Consider the following 26,459-nt stretch of genomic DNA (forward strand, 5'->3'; position numbering starts at 1 on the left):
AATCAAAATGGGGTTTTGTAAGCTAAAGGTCCCAGGCTATTGTCACGGTTCCCTCTGCCAAACAGCAGGTAATCCATATGGGACGCTAAAGGGCTCTGATGTTTACGTAGCTTTCAACGCTATACAATAGGCAAGGGTGTAAGGGGACTCTTTGGGTAGTCAATGAGACTGAGCAGTGGGTACTAATCCACTGTGTTATATATTACATAAGTTTGCCAAACCAAAAGAACAGGAATCGGCGCAAAGTACTTCCAAACATCTCGTCAGAACTGTCAGCGACATGTCATGTGACATTTAGAATACCCTTGAAAAAAACCTTTCAGGGCAAGGGTGACACAACACACTGAACATGACACCAGGGCAGTTGTGCACAACACACTGACTCTAATTGCTAACAGAAAGCACACACTGACATGAACACAAAAGGGAGTGTGAATACATTCTAAATTTGATCATCAATCATAAAATGAACAATAACAGAGAACACACAGACTTATTGGAACTACACACAAACAGGAAGCGCACCTGGAACACACAACCGCACTCGCACACTACAATACTGATAAAAAAGGGGGAAAACTCTTTTATTTATAAACCTGTAACTTCAGTTCTACCTGTGTTTGCAGAAAGCTGTGCTTCACCTGATGAAGTCAAGAAATGAGATTGTCCGTCAGTACGCGGCCCGACTCATCAATGCCTTCGCCTCCCTGTCAGATGGTAAGTCAGTAACTGAGGGTCTGGCAGCTTTTGAGAGGTCATTAAGTCATCCAACCAGTGTTTGTTACAGGTTTGGGAACAAAACTATCAACTTTTCCATTTTAAAAGTGGAAAACTCTCTGTTGTCTGAGCAAGCTGTAAATACGGGAGGTTCATATGGTGTGACCCTTACTGTTAATTTGAACATGTGTGTCTTCCCCTCTTTCTAGGGCGCATGTACCTGTCTCAGATCCCCTCACTGCTGAACACTCTTCTGGACTCCCTGAAGTCAGAGGAGAAGGACTCGCTGACCAGAGAGAACGTCCTGGGAGCCTTACAGAAACTCAGCCTCAGGTTAGGATCCGTGCATTACTAAGGCTGATTGAATCCATGGTGTTACCAAAGCTGGCACCATCGTCTCACTCAGCCACCATTCTCTCTGACTATGCTCTACGGCCATTCTGTCTATCTGGATAGAATCATTTTTGATAAAGCTTTTTTTTTTGGCTGTTTATTTCCTTTTGAATTCCATAACATATCAGAGTGATCTTCATTCCTGAGATTCCTGACATGTCAGTCCCTTAAATCTTCCCTCTCTGATTGGCTCCTCACAGGCGGGCCCAGCAGACAGCCATGATCAGGGAAGGTCTGATTGGCTCGCTGGTGGACGAGCTCCACGATTCGGACTGCCTGACGGACTACACGCTGGAGTACGCCGTGGCCCTGCTCATGAACCTGTGCCTGCGCACACAAGGTAGAGGCTCTGTCTCCATCGCTTCCTGTTCTGCACTGGAAAAAGTAAATGTGTGTGTGTCTGTGTGTGTGTGTGTGTGTGTGTGTTTGTCCCTTTGTAACTTATTCATTTATGTGTGTAAAAATGCAAAGTTTAGCCGAAGTAGAGAATTGTGTCACCTGGGGCTTGATATGCTGCCACTGCCATTTGACCTGTTTTTGCTTCCTGCTCTTGTAACTGATTCTGAAAATTTCGAGTTGGCCCGCACACATAATTTCACCTGAAAATCCACTTGAAAAATCACTATAATCATACCAGAGGGTGCCAAGTTCCCGTATTAAAATGAAAATATTTTAAGTCTGTTTGCCATGAGTTCAGTTTAGAGACCATCGTGATGTGTGCAAAAGCAAATGACTGGGAATGTGTGTGTGTGTGTGTGTGTGTGTGTGTGTGTGTGTGTGTGTGTGTGTGTGTGTGTGTGTGTCTGTGTGTGTTGATGTGTCCCTTTGTAACTTATTCATTTATGTGTGTAAAAATGCAAAGTTTGTCAAAAGTAGAGAATTGTGTCACCTGGGACTTGATATGCTGCCACCGATTTGACATGTTTTTGCTTCCTGCTCTTGTAACTGATTCTGAAAATTTCGAGTTGGCCCGCACACATAATTTCACCTGAAAAATCACTATAATCACATCCAAGGTGCCATGAGTTCAATTAGGAGACCATCGTGATGTGTGTCTGTGTGTGTGTGTGTGTGTGTGTGTGTGTGTGTGTGTGTCTGCAGGTAAAAGAAGGTGTGCGGAGAATGGCAAACATGTGCTGAAGGTCCTGACTGACCTCCTGGGACATGAGAACCATGAGGTAGATGCCATAGCTTTATCCCTTAGGAAGACTGCATGAATAGGGACACACCTTTAGTGTCCACATTGCTGTGGTTATATTTATTTATGTCTGTGTGTGTGTGTGTGTGTGTGTGTGTGTGTGTGTGTGTGTGTGTGTGTGTGTATCTTGGTCTATCTGTATGTGTCAATCGTCATTTTCCTACGATTGTTTGAGAATCCGCTTGGCCTTTGAAAAGAACCCAGCCTAATGTCAATTTGCAGAGTCTGGTTTGCCTCCAAAGGCAGCCCCGGGTGTGTGTACTCTGTGTATTGTATGTGGATGTGCGTATTATTTAAAAAAGAGTAAGTAAACATTGTGGTGTAGCCTCACCTATTGTGTAATCTGGCTTTTTTTTGGTACCAGAAAGAAGTAATTCCTTGGTTGTTGTTAAATAAAACAATTATGTTAGGCAATTATGTAACTTGTATTCTGTACACGTGTTTTCTATGGCAGATCCGGCCTTATGTGAATGGAGCTTTGTACAGCATACTGGGTGTCTCTGCTGTGCGTGAGGCTGCCAGAGAAATGGTGAGTGGACAAATGTGTGTGTTTGTCTATTTGGTGTGTAATGCTTTTCACCAGTTAGCATTCAGTGTAAAGTCAAATTCTCTGTACAGACCATCTCTCTTGATGAAATGACTTTACTGTGAATGAGAAGGATGGATGGCCATATTCACATTTATAAGCAACCGCACATTTTTCTCATACAGTACGTCCACACAAATTCATCAGCAGATTAACATGAGGTATTGAAACAAAGTGCTGTATGTTTCTCCGGTGTTTTTGACAGAGCATGGAGGAGATCCTATGTTGCTATAGCAAAGAGGAGAACCCAGAGCTCAACAGACAGATAGAGTTCATCATCAAACAGCTCAATTCAGGTAGGTTTCACCAGTCTCCATAACCACAGAATACAAATGTGTTCCACTGACAATATAGTATTGTGACCAAACAGACTGAACTGATAGTAGCAGAATTTTGATTACCTGGGTTGATTGGTTTATTATTGATTAATGTGACTGAAATGTACTTGACTTCTGACACATCTATCTAATCATGCTATCTTGTCAGAAGGCAATAAAATAAAGATAGGGCTTAATGTCCTAGGGATCAAAGGGATCCATAACTAGTTATTGTAACTGGTTTATCTTTGTGTTACTGATACTGATGTGCTGCTACTCCTGTGGTACCCACTCTCACCTTTGTCTCTCTGTGTGCTCCTGGCCTCCCAGGAGATGCAATGGAAGATGGGTCCCAGTCAGACGATGAAGAGGAGGAAGACGACGACGAGGTGAGGAAGGTGTCCTCGCTGTAGCGGCTGAATCACAAATACCTGCTGACCACATGACACCATGTGGCACGTTTTGTTTTCAAAACACTTGACCCACACCAGTAAGCCCTCAGACAGGAGAGGAAGGAGGAGAGACAGAGGGAGAGATATTCTCTGTGATGCTCTCCCAAAGGTGTTGATGGCAATCTCTCCATGACACAGATATTAGGTGTCCCATCACCTGGGGCATGGGTATATGGGGATTTGATTCTTCTTAAAGCTGGGTCAGAAGATAGAAAAAAAACACAACAGGACTACAAGAACAATGGCCTGTTACTCAACTCTGTGTGTATCTGTGTATGTGACCGCATATTTGTGTGCACGTTTGTGCTTACTATTGAGGAAAGGTATCATTTACTCCTATTGTGTAAACTATTAATTTTTCATGAAAGACAAGGACAAAGATGAAGTTTGCTTTTAAGGACACTGAATTGACACAAAAGCTCTGGGATTGCATGGAATGGTATTGTCAAACTTGCCTCTTTTACAAGTGTTGTTCACTCACTAAATCCAGTGCCTAAGGACCTATCTGACTGCTGTTTTTTTTTTAGCTTTGGCCATAGAATCTCTATTGTTGCCTCTCAGTGAGACGTACCAGGCGCTTCATTCTTTTTAAATCTCTGTTTGAACAGGAGGATGCAATGGAGGCCGATCTGGACAAAGAGGAAGTGCTCCAGCCACAGCCAAAAGAACTTTCCGGAGAGTCCTTACTCACGATAGAGTACCTAGGGGTAGGACAGCTGGTCGTAAGCTATTACAATAGGCCTCATTTGTTAATCCGTGCGTAAAAAACAAGTAAGCTTTAAATGTTTTGAAAAAGCTGTAATGCAACAGTTTATGGATGTGAATCACTTTAAATTAGCCAGGGAGTTCACACAATAAGCCTAATACGCACACTGAGTTTTCATATAAAGCAACATTTAAAGTTTATATAAGATCATATGTTATATCGTGACATATCCGGACATGGTGTGTGTCACCTATGTGCAGTTTAAATACATAGACCTAATGCCAGCTTGAAACTGCCAGCAACCTGTAGGGGAAAAAGAACATTGAATTAAGTTGGTTGAATTCGACTTCCCTTCACAAAAAAATATATATATTATGAACTTATCAATGTCCAGCTTAAAATTGGCTTCTCCTACATTGCTTAAACTTACCTGGTAAACCTTGTATTAATATTTTACATCATCACATGTGTAACGATATTAATGGACAAGTAGTTTTTAAACATTCTATCAGTGTGCAGTTCTTGCATTCATGTTGCCTGTGGCAGTTATGAATTGCTTTGTATGGTAATAAAACCTGATTAATTATTTCCTATAAATATGTGGAAAAGGTCACATGGGTAACACAAGCATGTATTTGTGCGTAAATCCAGTGTGTAAACAACTACCACTACTCACAACTAGACACAGGGAGTCATGATACTCCCTTTTTTATAAACTATAAAAGGTTTATTCTGATAGATGACATGAATGACTCTTCTGAATGCTGTGTCATTGTTTTACCCAAACCCAAAGATTTACTCGACAGTCTGACCCCTTAGGCTGTCAGTTGATCTACTGAATGATTGTAGAATGAGGACATGTGACCGAGGATTTGGAATTTTGTTCTAGATCATGACGAACATGGCGAAGACAAAGAGGAGGTCAGGTCCGCCTGCAGGCCAGAGTGTGGACGAACCCTTACAACGGCCAGTCACACCAAGCTCGCATCGAAACACAGTGTAAGGACACACACACACACACACACACACACACACACACACACACACACACACACACACACACACACACACACACACACACACACACACACACACACACACACACATGCCAGGTTGCCAGGACTCTACGCTGCCCTTTTTGCCACTGTTCTTGAATCTGAGCATTTTAATCAGTGTATGCTAACAGAGGAGGAAATGTTATTTCATCTCCGTTGTCTATAATGTAAATGTCAGAATTACTTGCCTTTTTATTATATTTGAATAGTATCATATTCCCAGTGACACTGTTATTTCCACCCTCTATAATTGCCACACAGAAGCTAAAAAAACACACACACACATACTCAGTTATCCTTTAATGGTTGGCGGAAACACCAGTGACTCATATAAAACAGCACAGAAATGTGTGACCTCACTTAAGGAAGTTGTTCTGCTCAGAGTCCTGTGAAAAAAAAACAGCTGCTATGGTGAATCATTACCGGTGGTATGGACATTCATTCCCACCTATTGTGACGGTCATTTGATCTTATCGCTCCACTATGTCTCAGATATTGAAACTGGTTTGGCATGCTTCAATGTTTTCTCTCAACTTTTAGGATGGTTTAAGTTCAAAGTCAGACGCTTTTTTCACCTTGCAAGTGCTCAAATTCAATTCTATATGAAGTTTCTCTATGGAACGCAACTACGGAAAAGATAGACCGTTGCAACATGACTCGCATCTATTTTTTATTTTTTTATTTTTACAATGGGTCGTTCCTTAGCTACCAGTCTATGCTTTGCCAGGTAGCTAACTATCTAGCTAATTATAACGTATCATAGCAACAACACACACGCAACCAGTGTTTTTTCTACCAGGCAACTATTAGTGAAAGTGAAAAATTAAGTGAAAGTGAAAGTGAACATGCCTCATCTTTTAGAGACAAAAAAAAAGTGCTCCCCTGAAACGACCCCTAAGAAATCAAACATAACATTCAGGTGCCAGAATTGCCACTACCAAGAGTCTATCTGGAACGGTATCCATTCCTTCAGGGTATTCTATGAATAATATTACTTCAGCCATTTTGAATGTTATTGTCTTTGTTACTGTTGAATGCACATGTAGTCAGCCCTTTCTTTTTAGGATCCTTGTCATGAGCACTTTGTGAGAAATCCCATCTCTCAGTTAAGGTTGTGCTGTGCCATATTGAGGTCAGCAAGGTTGCCCTCAAATCCAACAATGGCCTGTTTCAGGTTCCCCAGCGCTTTGTTACTGACTGGCCTCACTGAATCGATGGGGGGAACAATGGCCAAGAGTTTGTGGGCCTTTTGTGGAGGGCCAGTGATTGTTATGATGCCTAAGTGCCTGTACTTGTCCTGATGAAAAGGCTGTAGAGGGTCATCAGTACTCAGGGACCAAACTGAGACGAAGGCAGCGGCTTGAGCTGGATTCATTCCATACTCAGAAATAATACAAAACCTGATGCTCAGACCGTACAGTCTCTCAACGTTTGTGGAGGGCCAGTGATTGTTATGATGCCTAAGTGCCTGTACTTGTCCTGATGAAGAAAAGGCTGATAAGGGTCACAGGTACTCTGGGACCAAACTGAGACGAAGGCAGCGGCTTGAGCTGGATTGAATCCATACTCCGAAATAATACAACTGCTCTCATAACTGCCGAGTTGGAGGTTGAGAAGTAGTCCTGAGAGTCTGCCAGTGTTCTATTCTGGACTGTTAGGTTTTTTTTTTTTGCAAAGAGTTTAAACAGAAGGCCAGTGGTGCATGAAAAGTATAATGCCAATTGCTAAAATAAAAACTTGTATAGTCAAGCAAGTCACCTTGTTAATAAAGTCAGAATCCCTTACAACAACATATGCTGGGTTTACATTCACTCACACTCAGTCAAAACCTTTAATCAATACCTTATTTTTAACCCACAGGTTGGAAATATACTGCCTATTTTAATACCTCTCCTTTTCTCTCTCTCTCTTTCCAGAGAGTCCAGGCGAGAAGGAGACGGCCCCTTCAGCAGGCAGCGCAGCCGAGAGAGCCTCCCCCTGCCCAGATACAACACCCGCCCCCCTACGAGAAGCGGCAGCCGACCCAGCACCTCCGACTCGCTGCAGCGCACGCTGGGTACGTCAGCGTCACACCTTCACCGCTAGAAACACACCTCACACCTCACCCTCACGCACTTCAGCAACCTTCAGTAACAAAACCTCACACCACCCCCAACCCCACCGGCACCTAACACCTCACGCCTAAACCCACTCTCAACCTGGCACCTCACCCTCAACACTCCTCTACACGCCCTTCAACAGTTCACTTTAACCGTTGACATCCCACTCTCACTCTTTCATGTCTCACACCACACTCTCACCACACCTCTGATGCAGAGCAGTATAAACATAGACTTTAGGATAGACATACTTTGAGCTTTGGCACTTTGAGCTGCATTGTTTTGCATGAAAATTATTATTATTATTATTATTATACACTGTGGTCACGTTTTATTTAGCGTGGCCTATCTCACACCTCCTGCCACTTCTCCAAGTAAAGGTGTACGTGAATCTGTTGACACTAAACAAGAGCATTTTCATTTTGGTGGGTTGTGGCACAGATATGCACTGTTCCCTAAACATTTGGTGAAGAAATCAGCGTTCTGGCTTTCAGGTTAAAGAGTCACCGAATCTAGTTCATGGAAGGCCTATTTATCCATATGCGAATGTTCGAGGTTGTCAAATTAGTGAAAGCAAACTATTTAATAACTTTTGTGAAAGTTGTATATATTCTGCATCAATTCTGTCTATTCATTACATAGCAGAAACAATGCAAATGTATCACCTGTGATGGGGGAAAGATTTTAAATTAATCATTTACATTGTAGTGTTGTTGCCAGATCCTTTATAGCTTTCCTCCCCCCTGTAACAAGACTTTAATACCCGCCTGTTGGAACTTGCCGGAAAGTGCCTTTCTTCATGGCTTCATAGTTTGCATTTTAGGACGGGGACTCTTTTGATGCCCAGATCCCCTGGGTTAGGGCAGTTCCTGGACTGGCTTTTAGAAGTGATTTAGTTTTGCTCACTCCCTGCGCCTACTCCCTTTAAACTGCCTCTGAATAAGCAGTTTCTCCCTGCTGAACACAACTGTCAGTATTAGATGTTTAAGGCAACACCTTTCTCTATTGTATTCACTCTTGTTCACGTGGAATGGAGGGTTTTATCTCAAGTCCAAGTGAGGTACAGAGAAAATAACAACAACAGCTGATGAGGGAGAAAAACCCAGAAGAGAAAGTGTCATAGAGTAAGTTGACCAGATTTCTGTGATAAAATTCGGGGACATTTACAGTTCAGACACATAAACACCTCCAAAACAGTTTAATATTTGTATTTTTGTAGACAAAAAAACGGGGACTGTCCCCGTAAACCGTCTGGTCACCCTATCATAGAGCCAGGTTTCAGCGTTACCACATTCAAGTGGGAGACAGAAGACACAGGAAGTGACAAGAGAAAGTGCTACAAAGGGAAAGCCAAGACATTTCATTTCAGGAAAGAAGAGGAAAATGTGTTGTCTGATGAGTTAGGTGTTCTCCAAAGAGTGGAAGTGATTTCGCAGTGTTTTTCCCAAATAAATCACATAAAGTGTAATATGTTCCGTCACCTTGATGTTGATTTTGGAAAGTGTCTCTTTGATTACTGTTCCTACCCGTTTTGGTACTCATACTTGCTCTCAGTAAAGTAGCGGCTGCTGCTGAGCTTTATGAATTCGTACTTCATTCTGTTCCCTTGAGCTGATGTCATTGAGGTAGCAGTAGTCCTGGAGGGCATTTGACACTCTGGCATGAAGATGGACTGGGCTCAAGCTTCTGGTAGTGCTGTGTGTGTGTTAATGGCGTCAAGGGGGTGAGGAGTGTGTCTGCGTCATGTTTCAGCGCTCTGCAGATGATGCAGCGGATTCTCCCCCCGAAAGCCACAGTCGGTGTTGGAATACAGTAGCCCCTTATACATGTGCCACTGTGATCAGATCAGTTTATCGTATTGTAGGTGTGAACATTTTCAAGGGAAACGGCTCTTGTCGTTACGTGTTTACATGTGCAAAATGTGAACCGTTTACATTGCCTCGGGCATGCGCAAAGACCACGGAGATGTGCTCCCACCTGGTTTGTTTACTAACAACATCAACGTGGATCCGCATCGTGCACAGGCAGTGTAGTGGCTTAAAGTTCCCTTCTTTCTATCAGCATATAGTTCTTAATATTTTCTTTGAATACCCACTCTCAGATGGAAAGAAAACGAGTCTACGCGTGGATGTGTTTCAACAACGGTAGAAAACTGTGTTTGCTCCGTCTTTTACTGAACTCATAATTATATGACAGTGGTATTAGTTACAGTTGAGACACCCGAAATAACTTGCATGCGCATTAATCCTGAGACGTGATTTTTAGTTTGCACATGAATACTAACGTCTTCTTTGATCCCAGGAAATTGAGCACATAACCCATCTCCCTTACGGAGATATTGGCGAAAGTTGTTTAACCTACTTCATTGCAAACGTCTAGTTTTGCAAACGTGTCTAGTTTTTGTGCAGTAGTGAATAGAGTCTCAGTCTACTACACCATACATAGCATATCATGTTTGTAGAAAATGATTAAGGTGCAACAAATGCCGATAAGCATATTTAAATTAAATGATTCACATTGCAAGTAAAATGGTGCGGCTGGAGCAGATACAGGGAGGGACAACGGTGACGCAGTTTGGATGTAGCGACAAACATATATGTGCTGTAACAAACAGTGTTAACCAGTATGTGAGTAACGTGGGTTTTATTAAAACATAGCGTGTGTAATGTGTAGCTATTTCATTCCGTTTATTAACCTTTCCGGCTGTCTGTATTACTAGCCAGCAGCAGACGTAAAGGAAAGTGAATTAACCCTGAAGTTAAAAACATGTAATCTACTTCGGCAGCGGAGCATTTTACTCCCCTGCAATCTCTCTAAAAACTTCCATATAGACACGGGATCAGCAGAGGAAAATCTACTTTCCTTTTGGGAGAAACCAGGCCAGTCGTTCCCACGACTACAGCACCTTGCAAAACGAATTATATGCGTTCCAGCAACAAGTGCTGTAGTGAGCGCTCCTTCAGTGCGTCAGGGCGCGTTATAGAAGCCAGGCGCTCTCGCCTGAATCCTGACACTGTAGATGCTATTTTATTCCTGCATAGTGCTAAGACAAATTCTAAATAGAACGAAGGTTAGGCATATCAGCAGAGGTATATTTTGGTTTGGCTACGTTAATAGCTTGCGTTTTGGGCGTTTTTGCGTTTTTGCGTTTTGGGCGCACCACAAATAATGAATAAACATGTTCTTTTGCTAAGCCGTCTTCCACAAGTCTCTTACTCTGAAACGAACTAACTTAAACTTAAACAGGTACGGCCCCTTGGCGACTTCAACAGGGAATTCGTTAAAGAACCAGCAGACTCTTTCCGTGTCAACATCTCTGCCAAAACTTAATCCAAGCTTTGCTCTTGTCTCTACACACCCAGAGTAAAACTGTTTGCATTGACTTAAGCCTAATTTATACTTCTGCATCCCTCTCCGTCCTCGAAAAAAAAATGGGCGGGCGGGGGCAGGCGGTTGATTAAAAAAAAATTGAACGTACTGGTCGGGCTTGTATACTACTCCGACGGCTATGCGTCCTAAAGCCTATTCAACCTATTCAACGCCGGACCGCTGGGTGGGGTAACGACTGTTTGTCGAGCCCGTAGCTACCACATAACCTCTTTATTGGAAGTCATTGATTGTTTTTCCTCCCAACTGTCACTGACATGACACGGATGCTGCTTCAGGACATGTCGGGCAGGTGCCGTCACATGGGCCTTGGAGACATGTAGCTCAGTTAACACAAGCATGTCTAATGCTATATATTCACTTGAGTAGGCAAATGTATCTCCATCGTGGTGGTCATTTTTTTGTGACCACCACGAGAAACATTGCGATTTATAACAAAACGATATGCTTATCTTATATACAATACAGAAACTATTATAAAACGATCCAATAAAATGAATACGTTCTTATTTTCTTTGGTATTTTTGTCACATTCATACTGCAATGATCGCTGGGTAACCTTTGAATAACTACAACGCTATGACAATGCACTCATTGGCCACGAGACGGTTGCCCTTGTCAAAAAGTGGTAACGTGAATGTGTCACTATGAAACAAAGCATGCACACTTCGAACAAAATTACCCCCCAAACTCTGAGGACAGGGCCAGAAAAATAAACCCACGGTATTCATCATACATCATACATCATGCAGTGTTATAGTTATATCAGACACACAGCAAGAACATGCATACCTCAACATACAGTTGTGGGACTGCGATTTCAACCATGAATATGTTGAAAAACACATACATTAGCACACTTACTAATGATCCTCTGCCAGGCTCTCACACACGAAAAGTTGATTCCAAAACGCTCGAATTTAAGACAGAGTGGACTGACAAGTAGGCTATGCATTTGTGCTGCTTGTGGGCAGGACAAAACCGATGTGTTTAATCTGCAACGAGACGGTTGCCCTTGTCAAAAGTGTTAGCGTGAAACGTCACTATAAAACAAAGCATGCACACTTCGAACAGAAATACCCGTAGAACTATGAAGTAAGGGGCAGAAAATTAAACCCACTGCAGTCTTCATACCAATCCACATGCAGTGTTATAGTTATATCAGAAACACAACAAGAGAATGCATACACATACATGCCAATAAACATTATTCTGATTCTGATACCTCAACATACAGTTGTGAGACTGTGTGTGTGGTAGTCGTTTATTGTATAAATTCCTCCTCCCGGGAATTCTCACAACAGCGAATGATGGCAACTAACAGACAATGGTTGATGGTGGAGCTGGACTAGTTTGAGTTATAAGCAGAGGACGTGCTTGTAGCGATTTGAGCGACAACTACAACAACAACAGAACAGGAGACAGGTGGTACGTACGTTTACTAGATTTTCCGCTAAATCAAGCGTTAGCGTATTCACAATAACTCTCAAAAGTGAACTACTAATGTAGCTAGCCTCGCTGCTAATAAGTACAACGTTGTCGTGCCGATTATGCTCTCACACGCCACCCTCATTGAGGCAAAAGTAATGTTTGACTCAAATGTCTTTCACTGCCATTTTATGTAAAGTCAGTCATTCTAAATAGGTTCTACACATACATGAAATACATTTCCTATTTAATAGATGCAAAGTAATTATGCTGCCAGCATTACTCCGTAGCAAATTACGTTAGATGTCAGTTGAAGCTGGTTGGAGAAGGCACTTTCAACACCGAGCCACCAGCCAAGAGACCAACAGTGGTCGGGAGAAATGTACTTTTCGAGGGTTTATATAAAATACGGTAGCCTAATGCTGCATGTTGTGCAGCTTTGTAGTTTACCAAAGTCGTACTAAAACATTTTGACAGAAAACAGGAAATGTGAGGTCCTGACATGTGCGAATCCGGAAATGATGTTGTTTGGAAATGATGTTGTAAACTGGCCAATCACAGCCAAGGGGGTCTCCGACTCTCTCCGTCTCTTTAAGAAAAGTTAGAAAAAAGCGTCTGTCTCCGACCAGCTCTCCGACGGCTCTCCGACGGGTCGGATGGGCGGCAACACCTGGGTGAAGGTGTTACCAAGGCGTGCCAAGGCGTGCCAAAGTGTCCCTCTACGACCAAATCGGAGAGAATCGTAGAAGTATAAAAATGCCTTAAGCAGTTTGCAGTAAGCAGTATGCCGTTTGTACATGACTGAATGGCTGACAATCAAAATGCATTTTTGTTAAGTTTATTGAAAAGGCGATATCCCTAGCGTCACACATGCATCAGGAACAAACTTATGACATGATGATAAACGTGTCCTGATCTTCTTGACTTGTGTTGGAAGTGTGTGTGAATGGGTGTGTGGGTGTGTGTGTGTGTGTGTGTGTGTGTGTGTGTGTGTGTGTGTGTGTGTGTGTGTGTGTGTGTGTGTGTGTGTGAATGGATGTGTGTGGGGCGGGGCATGCTTGTTCAGAGACGGTCAAACACCTTGTGTGGTTTAGATTTTGTATATACTCTTGAGTCGTAGAGACTTTAAACCAAGTGTGTTTTGTTCATCTTGGCTCAATAAGGTATTGCACTGAGTTTCGCGTCTCTAGGACCTTCCTAGTTAAAGATATTGTGTATCTCAGGAACCGTAGGTCGTAGAGACTTGAAACCACCTCTGTTGTGTGTGTGTGTGTGTGTGTGTGTGTGTGTGTGTGTGTGTGTGTGTGTGTATGTGTGTGTATGTGTTGATCAGCATGTGTGATGTGTGATATCTTGTCTCCCTTCAGTGTCTGAGTCGGAGTGCTGGCGCTCCTCCCAGGAGTCAGTGCTGGAGGGCTCAGTGGAGGGGCAGCCTGCTCCAGCCACCTCCCAGAGCAATGGTCACCCCAGCAGGTAGGACCACTATCACTACACACACACACCACAGACACACACCACAGACACAACACAGACACAACACACCACAGACACACACACCACACCACAGACACACACACCACAGACACACAGACACACCACACCAAAGACACACCACAGACACACAACACCACAGACACACACACAACAGACACACACACCACAGACACACCACAGACACACACACCACAGACACACAGACACACCACACCAGACACACCACAGACACACCACACCACAGACACACACACAACAGACACACACACCACACAGACACACACACCACAGACACACACACCACAGACACACACCACACCACAGACACATTACTACTTTCAACTCATGCACACCTGCACTCAGGTGTATACTGTTTGATCAATCCCATGCACCCACATTCCTGTCTTGAATGCATACACACATACAGACAATTGCACACTTATAAACACTGATGCAACCTGTGCAAATGCCCACACAAGTCAAACCTCACTCATAAGCATGCATTCATACAAACACAGACACACACACACACACACCACATACAGACGCCACCACCCCCCATGCATGGCAGGGGCACAGAATGCTTTATTGTAGTGGTAGAGAACCTTCCGGGCTGGCTGACCTCCAGCCTGTCGCTGTGGTGTCAGACGTGAGCGGCCACCTGACGCTGTGTGATATTCCTCACAGAGGGTGACATACCCACCACAGAATGTGCAGGGCTCTGTGAGGGTTGTAGCCTTCTCTGTCTCTCTCTCTCTCTCCTCTCCACTGTCTTTTTCCTCCATTTCTCTCTGTATATCTCACTCCCTATCTCTTCTCTTTCCGTTTTGTCTGCTATCTCTGTCTGTCTGTCTGTCTGTCTAGCTCACTGTCATCTTTACCTTCTATCAATCTAATGGTGTCTTTTGCTCTGTCTGACTCAAAAACTCTCTCTCTCGCTGTCTCTTTCCTTCTTTACCTCTCCTTCACATTTTTCAAGAGGGGCATTCATCTTAAAGCCTAGTTGGAGTGGTTCTTCAGGGGAGGGGCTCTCTCTCTATCTCTCTCTCTCTGTCTGTGTGTGTTTCTAAGTGTATGTGAATGTGTGTGTGTGTGTGTGTGTGTGTGTGTGTGTGTGTGTGTGTGTGTGTGTGTGTGTGTGTGTGTGTGTGTGTGTGTGTGTGTGTGTGTGTGTGTGTGTGTGTGTGTGTGTGTGTGTGTAGTTCTGCCTCAACACCATCACTGGCCTATCTGTGACATGCGCTAAAACCGGCCACCAAACAAAGGACTCAATTCAGACGCTCAACCCCCCCCCCCCCCCCTCCCCCACACACACACACACACACAACCTCCAGCCTCCTGGCAGAACCTGACTCCAGGAGGCCTGCTGCAGTAATGATGCCTGGAGACAGGGGTTTAATTAAATCTGGCACAGCACAGGAACGCAGGCCTTCTGTAAAGAATGCATACCTACCGCTCCATACGGTCCTGTGGCCCCTCCCCTCCTCTCCGGTCGTCGTCCCTTCTGTGTGCAGGGTCTCCATGCGTTCACCACTAGAATCCTCAGCGTTCTTTCTTTAAAGTGCCACATCTCAAAGTCAAAAAAGTCAAAGTGTTTATTGTTGCATTCACCAAATTGCTTCAGTACAGCAAAATTCTTAAGACTTGGCACGCATCATCATCGACGCAGTAGACGTCATACAGATAACAAGTAACATTAACCAAAAACATATAACTATATAAGACTATAGCAATAAAACATATAACATTAACATACAACAATTTATAGAACAACATATAAATCTGTAACACTATAACAATAAAACATATAACATTAACATCAACATACAACAATTTAAGTAGAAGAAGGGCTAGCAGCAGTTTAAAGTGTGAAGAAGTGAGGGCTATTAAAATCAAGTTAAAACATTTTTAAAATTGGGCAAATATATGTAGGAAGTGTCTTGAACCTGTGTCTTTGTGTTTTTTTTTCGGGGGACCTGATTCTCTCTGCTATGTAGTTTGTCAGTGCGAAACATGTCAATGTTCTAGCTACTTTTGAATCTCTCTCTAAGCCACGTCCCTTTCATCCGCTTCCACAGCCTTAAGTCTGTTTATGCAAATCTATTCACAGCCGTCGTATCTTGCCTCAACATGCACATATCAGTCAGAATGATTACTTCCCAAATTTCAAATCCCTCATTTGTGTGTTTGGTCAGATAGTGTTGTTTTGTTTGATTAATTGATAGTAATGTATCACTTGTGCATGGTAGAAGTAGAAGGTAAAATTGTCCCAAATACTCAGACCTGACTGAGCTCTTTAGGGTCACTTTCCCTGATTTTCTCAAGCCAGGCTATCAGTAGGCCCATATACATGTGTCAATGTGATCCGATCAGTTTATCGTATCGTATTCGCGTGTAGGTGTGAACATTTTTAAGGGAATCCGCTCTTGTCGTTACGTGTCTACATGTGCAAAATGTGATCCGGTTACCTTGCCTCGGGCATGCGCAAAGACGACGGAGATGTGCTCCCACCTGGTTTGTTTACTAACAACATCAACGTGGATCCGCATCGTGCACAGGCAGTGTAGTGGCTTAAAGTTCCCTTCTTTCTATCAGCATATAGTTCTTAATATTTTCTTTGAATAACCACTCTCAGACGGAATGAAAACGAGTCTACGCGTGGATGTGTTTCAACAACGGTAGAAAACTGTGTTTGCTCCGTCTTTTACTGAACTCATAATTATATGACAGTGGTATTAGTACAGTTGAGACATGGGTATAGTTGATACACCCGAAATAACTTGCATGCGCAGCAATCCTGAGACGTGATTTTTAGTTTGCACATGAATACTAACGTCTTCTTTGATCCCAGGAAATTTGAGCACATAACCCATCTCCCTTACGGAGATATTGGCGAAAGTTGTTTTACCTACTTCATTGCAAACGTCTAGTTTTTCAAACATGTCTAGTTTTTGTGCAGTAGTGAATAGAGTCTCAGTCTACTACACCATACATAGCATATCATGTTTGTAGAAAATGATTAAGGTGAAACAAATGCCAATAAGCATATTTAAATTAAATGATTCACATTGCAAGTAAAATGGTGCGGCTGGAGCAGATACAGGGAGGGACAACGGTGACGCAGTTTGGATGTAGCGACAAACATATATGTGCTGTAACAAACAGTGTTAACCAGTATGTGAGTAACGTGGGTTTTATTAAAACATAGCGTGTGTAATGTGTAGCTATTTCATTCCGTTTATTAACCTTTCCGGCTGTCTGTATTACTAGCCAGCAGCAGACGTAAAGGAAAGTGAATTAACCCCGAAGTTAAAAACATGTAATCTACTTCGGCAGCGGAGCATTTTACTCCCCTGCAATCTCTCTACAAACTTCCATATAGACGCGGGATCAGCAGAGGAAAATCTACTTTCCTTTTGGGAGAAACCAGGCCAGTCGTTCCCACGACTACAGCACCTTGCAAAACGAATTATATGCGTTCCAGCAACAAGTGCTGCAGTGAGCGCTCCTTCAGTGCGTCAGGGCGCGTTATAGAAGCCAGGCGCTCTCGCCTGAATCCTGACACTGTAGATGCTATTTTATTCCTGCATAGTGCTAAGACAAATTCTAAATAGAACGAAGGTTAGGCATATCAGCAGAGGTATATTTTGGTTACATTACGTTAATAGCTTGCGTTTTGGGCGCACCACAATGCCAAGAAGTTTGTCGCGACTGTAATGGCATATTTCATTGTGGGGGTGATTGATAGCTTAAGGCTTACGAGACACGGTGTTTTCCGATGTTTTACTGAGTCCTCTCTGTCTCTATCACACACACACACACACACACACACACACACACACACACACACACACGCTAACGGAAGCAAAAAAGGTTTAAATTAAGTGACGATCCCTCAAATGTCGCGTCTCCTTGCAGCGCCGCAAACCTGCAAGCTATGAGTCAGCTGTCAGTATTGGAAGAAGCCTTAACGTCTCGTAGATGAAACTGCCTGGGTTATTGCCTGTTCTTGAAAGGAGACTGTTCTTGAAAGGAGACTGATCCAATAGGCTAGTAGGCCTACAATTGTTTATCATTGTAATAAAACGCAATTTGGTACACCATTTTAATATGGTAATATAGCCTACTGTTTTTTGCAAAATGAATCGGATCGGATCGGATCACACGTATAAGGGGCTAGTGAAGGCAATTGTGCTGAGCCACTGATCTCCCTCCTCCCCCCCCCCCCTGTCTCTTCTCTCTCAGTGAGTTCGTCCCTGCGTTTGCAAGCCGGCCCAAGATTCCACGCACGCCTGACACTGACGTGGGCCTCAAGCTGCGCTCCCCCCTCATGGCCCCCCAGTTCTCCCAGTCCGAGCCCCAGCAGAGCAGCCGGCCCAGCTCATCAGGGTCCGTCTCGAGGAGCCACCGACTCAGTGAGTCTCACATACACAGACACAGACACACCCACACACACCCACACCCGCACACACACTAACACACACACACACACACACACACACACACACACACACACACACACCAGGCATGAGAATCACTCAGCTTTTGGCTAAATTCGCCGTTTTCAAAAACAAAATAGGTGACCTACGTGAATCGTGTAGATTCGATGAGTTTTTTTTTGTGAGGGGGGGAGAGTCATATTCAGTGAACTGCGAAACAGCAGACCTGCACGAATTTTGTGTACCCGCCCCCTCCCCCGCGACTGACTTTTTGGACATCTTTTTCATATTCAGATGACATGTACTATTGTAAGCATGCAACTAGCAGTGGCGGCGGCAAGGTGCTCAGTGTTGCCAGATTGTAAATGCCGTATCATATCAAAGGCGCAAAATTATCGTATTTGGAGGATAATTAATTATATCTGGCAACACTGGGTAAGCGGTTCAATTGACAGTTCTGTCTACAGTCAGAGCTCGCGCAAGAAGGTGGAACGTAAGATACCCTTGCTGAGGTACAATGGGAAGTGGGGGAGTAATAATCAAGCACATACATTTGACCGTAATGTTAGCATATAAAACGTTAAAACATGTGTTCGGTAACTTAACGAGATGATGCATTTCAAGGGGTATAACCTTCAGATACATTTGTATAAAAAAGTTAGCCGTAGTAGCAAGCATATGATGTGATTAGCCTGGTTACGAGGCGGCTACGGTGTGAATAACTGATGGGGTAAGCTAATTTAGCTGCAGTTACGTTAACTCAAACGCCACGGAGACTCCCTGTTCTAACTTTGAATTGCTCTGTTGGGGCAAAGTGACCATTGCAAAGGTGTTTGACTACAGACTGCTAACGTAGCAAATAATTCCTACTATTACAGCCAGTCAACCTACAAGCCTTGCAGGTATAAAACAAATCATGACGTCAGATGACAGTTTTCAGTCTTGTTACCATAAACAAGACCCAATACAGAGCAACCCTGAGCACTGACATGATAAGCACTTTAGTGACAAGAAAGGTGAGCATGGCTGCAAAAGGGACTCGTCACATGGAAGGCTTCAGTGATGCTCTGCTCAAAAAGGCCAAGTTGCCAAGCTATGAGGCAAAGCAGTCAAGAGCAAGTGCCACTGGAAGGATACTTAAATAGGAGCTTTAAAAAAAAAAAGTATATATATATACAGCCGCGGAAAAAATTAAGAGACCACTTCAAAATTATCAGTTTCTCTGGTTTTACTATTTATTGGTATGTGTTAAAGTAAAATGTACATTTTAGTTTTATTCTATAACCTACTGGCAACATTCCTACCAAATTTCAAATACAAATATTGTCATTTAGATAATTTATTTGCAGAAAAATGACAATTGGTCAAAATAGCAAAAAAGATGCAGTGTCTTCAGATCTCGAATAATGCAAAGAAAACAAGCTCATATTCATTTTTAAACTACACAATACTAATGCTTTAACTTAGGAAGAGTTCAGAAATCAATATTTGGTGGAATAACCTTGATTTAAAATCACAACTTTCATGTGTCTTGGCATGCTCTCCACCAGTCTTTCACATTGCCGTTGGGTGACTTTATGCTACTCCTGGCGCAAGAATTCAAGCAGCTCGGCTTCTTTTCATGGCTTGTGACCATCCATCTTCCTCTTGATCACATTTCAGAGTTTTTTTTATGGGATTCAGGTCTCGAAATTGGGCTGGCCATGACAGGGTCCTGATCTGGTGATACTCCATCCACACCTTTACTGGCCTGGCTGTGTGACATGGAGCATTGCCCTGCTGGAAAAAACACTTCTCAGAGTTGGGGAACATTGTCAGAGCAAAAGGAAGCAAGTTTTTCTTCCGGGACAACGTTGTACTTTGCCTGGCTGAGGTTTGTAAAAGACCATAAGGATTGAACCAAAGCCGACTGGAGGGTCTCCTAGTTCGTCTTCTCTGATGAGTCCAATTTCACAGTAGGTGCAAGCCTCTGTGGCTTGTAGGCCTCTCCAGGTCTCCGTCTAACCATCAGACGACCATGTGTTGGGCAAAGCTGAAAATTGGACTCATCAGAGAAGACGAACTAGGAGACCCTCCAGTCCGCTTTGGTTCAATCCTTATGGTCTTTTACAAACCTCAGCCAGGCAAAGTACAACGTTGTCCCGGAAGAAAAACTTGCTTCCTTTTGCTCTGACAATGTTCCCCAACTCTGAGAAGTGTTTTTTCCAGCAGGGCAATGCTCCATGCCACACAGCCAGGCCAGTAAAGGTGTGGATGGAGTATCACCAGATCAGGACCCTGTCATGGCCAGCCCAATTTCGAGACCTGAATCCCATAAAAAAAACTCTGAAATGTGATCAAGAGGAAGATAGATGGTCACAAGCCATGAAAAGAAGCCGAGCTGCTTGAATTCTTGCGCCAGGAGTAGCATAAAGTCACCCAACGGCAATGTGAAAGACTGGTGGAGAGCATGCCAAGACACATGAAAGTTGTGATTTTAAATCAAGGTTATTCCACCAAATATTGATTTCTGAACTCTTCCTAAGTTAAAGCATTAGTATTGTGTAGTTTAAAAATGAATATGAGCTTGTTTTCTTTGCATTATTCGAGATCTGAAGACACTGCATCTTTTTTGCTATTTTGACCAATTGTCATTTTTCTGCAAATAAATTATCTAAATGACAATATTTGTATTTGAAATTTGGTAGGAATGTTGCCAGTAGGTTATAGAATAAAACTAAAATGTACATTTTACTTTAACACATACCAATAAATAGTAAAACCAGAGAAACTGATAATTTTGAAGTGGTCTCTTAATTTTTTCCGCGGCTGTATATACACACATATACACTGTATATATTCTTTAGAAGTGCTTAATGATGCAAAATGTAAAGATCTCCTCGTTTATGGAATTCTTGTCAAGTAAATATGATTGTATTGTTTTCTTCGCCACGATTTATTATGTTGAATAACTGGATGATATGGCGTGATTGGGGAATTGACCGCGTGCAAAGCCCCTGCCAAACTAAAACTCCCCTGGTTCTCAAAAACTTTCTTCAAGGTTGGCATGTCTGGAACAAGTGCGCGTGCCAGAAGGGAGCGCGAGTGCATGGAAATATTAACGCGAAGGGCCTTGCCAATAAAATGTATTGAAATTGAAATTACATAACATTGTATTGGCTGTCAATCATGATGGAAGAGTAGACAAGTTAAGTTACAGCATGTCCACCATCTCTTGTGGGGGTTATGCATTAAGCCATTTGTGGTGCCCTCACCACATTGTGCCTCATATACTGTAAATGTTAGACCCAGTGACAGGCTGGCATGAAATGGCTTGCATAATACTAAGTAAGGAGGCCATAATCATTTTTGACTCATGGCTGAATTTAAGTGTCTCCAGCTCTCCCCAGGTTGGAAAAATAGCATCTCAAAATGCATCAGATTGATGCTTTAAAATATGGGATATATACATTTTACTTGCGGGGGAGCGTGCCCCCGGACCCCTCTAGAGGGGTAATATCCTCCTCACCTTTTTCACCCCTGACCCGTTTTCATGCCTGACACACACACACACACACACACACACACACACATATGGGGATGCACACTCAAATATGGACATGCATGCACATTTACTGTTTACAAGACTGTATTAAATGTTTAAGTAGCCTACTATATGGCGTATGTATGGTGGCAATGTTATACTAATAAAACGTCTTCAACTGTTTAATCGTTCCCAACCACACCTACTCTGTTAATATGTGAGGAGGAGTGTTTAGACATGGCTTATGTTGCTGTTCACGAGACGTCAGAAGAAGTTAGATGACGTTAATGGCAGTCATGCTTCATAACTGCTTTAAAGAATGAACTATTATATTTCATGATCCGTTGAGCTCTCTTTTTCTGTATTTTTCTCAGGCTGTTCATAAATACTGAAAGATGCCATAAGTAATGCTTTTCTAAGGACACTTTTTGACGCTAGTAGGCTTCACATGCTGATAATTATCATTACATTAGAGGTAAAACATTTTTTTTAAAACATATAAAGTCTATAAGGAGCCCCCCAGTGAATCCTAACCCATAATACATATGTGGATTATCAGACAAAGAGGGCCCCTCTGTTATGCAACATGGCCAAATGTTGCTGTGGGGTGAGATTATTTATAAGTGTGTTCATGTTTCACACAACCCCTTTCAAAACTTCCCTTATTCATTCATTCCTTCCGATAAAAAAAAAGCATGTTCTTGTTTACAGTCATTGGTTTTGTTTCCCTTGGCCAAACATTACCTGGTCACACTCCACCTGGCACGAAAGAGAAGAAGAGAACAAGTTGAATGGGAAATAGGAAAAAAGGGAGGCATGTTGACCGTAACTCGCATTGTTAAATACCGACCAGCCAGGTATTCCCAGAGTATCCAATTCCAAAGGGAAGAGTCATGTTACATAAGGAAGTTTATGCTCAAAGCCGAGATCAAAACTAAAGATTTGATGCTGCATATCCCGGACCTAACGTCCTAGTGAGGGAAGTTTTTGAATCTGGAATGATTTCGCAGCAGATCCCTATGTTCTCGCTTGATGTCTACTATGATGTAGCATCAGCCTCAGCATTTCCCAGTGTTAACTGGATGGTGGTGGTACGTTCTGTTTTCCGAATCACGTGACGATCAAACAGTGGGTCATGCATTCTTGAATTATGTTGATGTCACAACGCAATGGGGCAACCTACTAAAGATAAAGCATGACATGCGGTCAGATATGATTTGAAACTGATAATTGTGTACACCCTCGTGTACGCACCCTTCCTAATTATGATCCTCATAGCTCATAGTCATTCAGGGCTATGAGCTAAGCTAGCTTCCAGGCCCGCTAGTCTAGCCGAATGTTTACATTCGCAAACTTCATGTGATCTCAGACAAAAAAAAAACACCAGAGGAGATTCTTTCCTTTCATCTTCCCATGTAGCCCACACAGTAATCTGGTCCCCACAGAAGTTGCGATAACATCACTTTCCCTCTCCACTGGCCTTATTGCATTTGGGAATGATTACCTCCGGCCTCAAGAAGCCTGACCGGAAAGCCCATTACATTACGCTAATGTACAGACAGATGGTGCTACCACAATATGTTTAAGAATCATTACACAGAGTAAACTCATGTGGTCTGGCTCTTTATCTCTCCAGTAGGATCTAGGGTCCAAGTCAAGTGAAAACACGGTCCAAAGGGACCTTATTAAGATAAAATGTATGTTTGCTTTAAGACTAAATCAGACGGCCTGGGTGACTGTAAAATCAGAAGTCGAACGTGGGCATGCAAGTATCAGAAGAGCACTCAGTGAAGCCTTTAGGTTGAGGTGTGTCCATATTGTTTGCTTTTGCTGTTGGATGGCGCTGTGTTTGCTAGCTACGTAATGCTCTTCTGTTCATGTTGGCAGTGACACTTACTGATGATTGATGACTTTGAGTTACCGCATCATCATGGGTGGCTTGTACGCATAATTGTTAATGTTTTGCTAATCTTTGCATACCTGTTCTGACTGAGGCCCCAATATGAAACCTTTCCTATTTCGATCCATAGAAGGATTTTACTCTCTGGCTCACTTTTTCTGTACACCCATGTCACTTCGACTAAATAATAACATAACAGACGAACATCACGTCACGGCTTAGGTGGTACTGAACTGTGCAGATCATCCCATGCTGCTATGACTCAGGTGCAGGTTGAATTTCCAATAGCGGAAACGGTTCAATATGCCGTCCATCCCTGTCTCTTTTCTACTCTTCTCTTCCTTCCCCGCTCTCACTCACTTGTCTTTTCCCCTCTGTGTTCCTCTGCTGTCCAGGCGGCCTGTCGAATAGGAAGTGAAAAGGTCTCTTACACCAGGGGGGGCCTATCTCCAGAGGAGCATCCAGCTTCCTGTAACAGCATCCGCGCCTTATCAGGGTCTCAGAGAATCCTCCTGGGCCAACAAGGGAGCGGGAGTGCGGTGAGAACAATGCCCAGGATTGTGCCCCCCCTCCGCTCCTTTTGACCCCGCAACAGAAGAACTCCTGTAACACAACACGCTCCAGCAATAATCACAACAAGCACTTTCCCTCCTCCTTTCCTCCCCTCTCTCCTCTCTCTCTCTCTCTCTCTCTCTCACCTCCACAACCTGCCTCTCCACCAATGTGCCCTTCCCGGGCAACCAACACCTTTCTTCTCTCCATTCTGCGGAGACAATGTCTTACATAGAATGTTAATCCCCTACTGACATATGTGACCTTATTTGCTCAGCCGATGATTTTTAACTATATTAATTATTGCCATAATGAGTGCAGTGATTAGAAGTGTTTTGTTTACAATTTAGTGGTGTTTTCCATACATTTGTGTTGACTAAAGCTGGTACTTTTTGCTCACTCATGGATTTTGAATACTCTCAGGTGTCAATAAAGTGTGATCTTTGGATTAGCTGTTTAGACCCAGGCTGCTTCTATGTATGTTTCTCTCTCTCTCTCTCTCTCTCTCTCTCTCTCTCTGTCTCTCTCTCTCTCTCTCTCTCTCTCTTCTTTATTAATGGTTTCGTCTTCAAAACAAGTCAGTGATTCCCAGCAGGTGCAGCAGATTATTATAACATTTCAATGTCTCAAATGATAGTGGATTTCCTCTTTGGTTCATTTTCTCATGTTTCTTTCGCTGCCGTGTCCATATGTTACTGTATGACCACTTCCACTATATTGGAGACATGAAGGACCCTAGTATGCTCTATAAGTTTCATTATGAAACTAAGAATGAAATTCCTGATTTTCACTGTAATGGTAACACACAGTCTCAGTAGTCAGTAGTTTGAAACACCGGCATACATTTAATTTGACAGGAAAGTAGAGACATTTAGTTGCATTATCACTTATGTTACCTGAGCTTTTTGACAAACTTTGTGAACAGCATCAATCTGTGGAAAAGGACTTGGTCAACTCTTATGTCCTCGTGCACGACTGGTGTAGTGGTCATTGCATATCCAAAAGACACAGTGTCCGTCATACTGTATGATTTTTACAGTATTTTCCTGTTGTTGTTTACAGTGCAAAATGATAATCCCACCATGGGTTTGTAGATGCACAACATAGCGAGCTGCAATGTCTGTACAGGCATATGAATGCGTTGTTAATAGATTTGAGGTACTGCTTAACATGTAACATGTATTTTGCCAGCCATAATGTCTGCTATTTTTGTACAGGTACAATACAGAGATTTGAATAAACACCTTATGTCCAATATATGGTCTCAAATAGTTCTATGATGGCAATTTAGATTCTTTGATTCATTCATGATGGTTATGTTGATGATGTTTTCATACAAGTGGCAACTCTAACAACTGCCAAAGAGGAAGCCTAGAGGCATGAGTAGGTATTTTTGAGCCAACTAGCATGTAACAGATAGTCAGAGGACGGCATTCTCAGCATTCACAGGAGCACACACACACACACACACACACACACACACACACACACACACACACAAAAGCACCCTTACTGTCCAAGTTTGGCCCACAAGATAAAAATGTTGATGATACAGTAAGCGCAGAAATGACAGGGCTGGCCTTCCCTTTCATTACAATAGCATGTAGGGCTTCCAAGCTACTCTGTTCAAACATCTTTCCCATATTACACTTCTTCCTTTTTTCTCTTCCTCTACCTTCTCGTAATTGAGAAAGTACAGATGGCTGGCATCCGTGGGTGCCGTTGTCCACACTGTGGCCTTTGTGCGTATTGCCACATAAAGCTGTCAAACCCCCCATCAGGGGAAGAAAGCTCATGTCCTGTTGTGTGTCATGGCTCCTTCACGGCTTGCCCTACAGCTGCACATCTGCATACACACAAAAACAACCTCTTTTGGTGGAAGTGTGTCTGTAGGTGTGTGTGTGTGTGTCTGTGTCTGTGTAGGTGTGGGTGAGTAATCAGGAGTTGCATTGTACTTGCATTGTGTTTGAAGTGTCCTCTTTGTGTCCTGACTAAAAAAAAAAACATTACAAAAATATTCTTGGACGCTTTCCTGAGGTGTGTGTGTGTGTGTGTGTGTGTGTGTGTACAGTGGTATTGCATGACACGTTGACACTCACAGCAAGCCTTTTCCTGGTCACTTTCCTGAGCAGGTATTTGTTTCGTTGAATGCTATTTTCTTCTTCCTTCTGCACTCTCTTTCTCTCTCTCTGAACTCTCCAGAATTTGCTGCC

General features: G+C 42.9%; 1 protein-coding gene across 1 annotated transcript in view; it reads left to right on the top strand.

Moving 5' to 3' along the window:
* armc9 (armadillo repeat containing 9) overlaps window positions 1-24,217 on the top strand; it is a 38,525-nt gene extending 14,308 nt beyond the window's left edge. Inside the window, exons 14-26 of the mRNA XM_080832560.1 lie at window positions 627-717; window positions 927-1,050; window positions 1,311-1,450; window positions 2,212-2,288; window positions 2,763-2,837; window positions 3,100-3,190; window positions 3,542-3,600; window positions 4,272-4,370; window positions 5,259-5,368; window positions 7,341-7,480; window positions 13,706-13,811; window positions 18,078-18,247; window positions 24,090-24,217. Coding sequence (XP_080688686.1) covers window positions 627-717; window positions 927-1,050; window positions 1,311-1,450; window positions 2,212-2,288; window positions 2,763-2,837; window positions 3,100-3,190; window positions 3,542-3,600; window positions 4,272-4,370; window positions 5,259-5,368; window positions 7,341-7,480; window positions 13,706-13,811; window positions 18,078-18,247; window positions 24,090-24,112 — 1,305 coding nt within the window. The 3' untranslated portion in view covers window positions 24,113-24,217. The remainder of the gene's footprint in view (window positions 1-626; window positions 718-926; window positions 1,051-1,310; window positions 1,451-2,211; window positions 2,289-2,762; window positions 2,838-3,099; window positions 3,191-3,541; window positions 3,601-4,271; window positions 4,371-5,258; window positions 5,369-7,340; window positions 7,481-13,705; window positions 13,812-18,077; window positions 18,248-24,089) is intronic.
* The last annotated feature ends 2,242 nt before the right edge of the window (window positions 24,218-26,459 follow it).

The sequence above is a fragment of the Sprattus sprattus genome (genome assembly GCF_963457725.1).
Source record: "Sprattus sprattus genome assembly, chromosome: 2".
Taxonomy (NCBI): domain Eukaryota; kingdom Metazoa; phylum Chordata; class Actinopteri; order Clupeiformes; family Clupeidae; genus Sprattus; species Sprattus sprattus.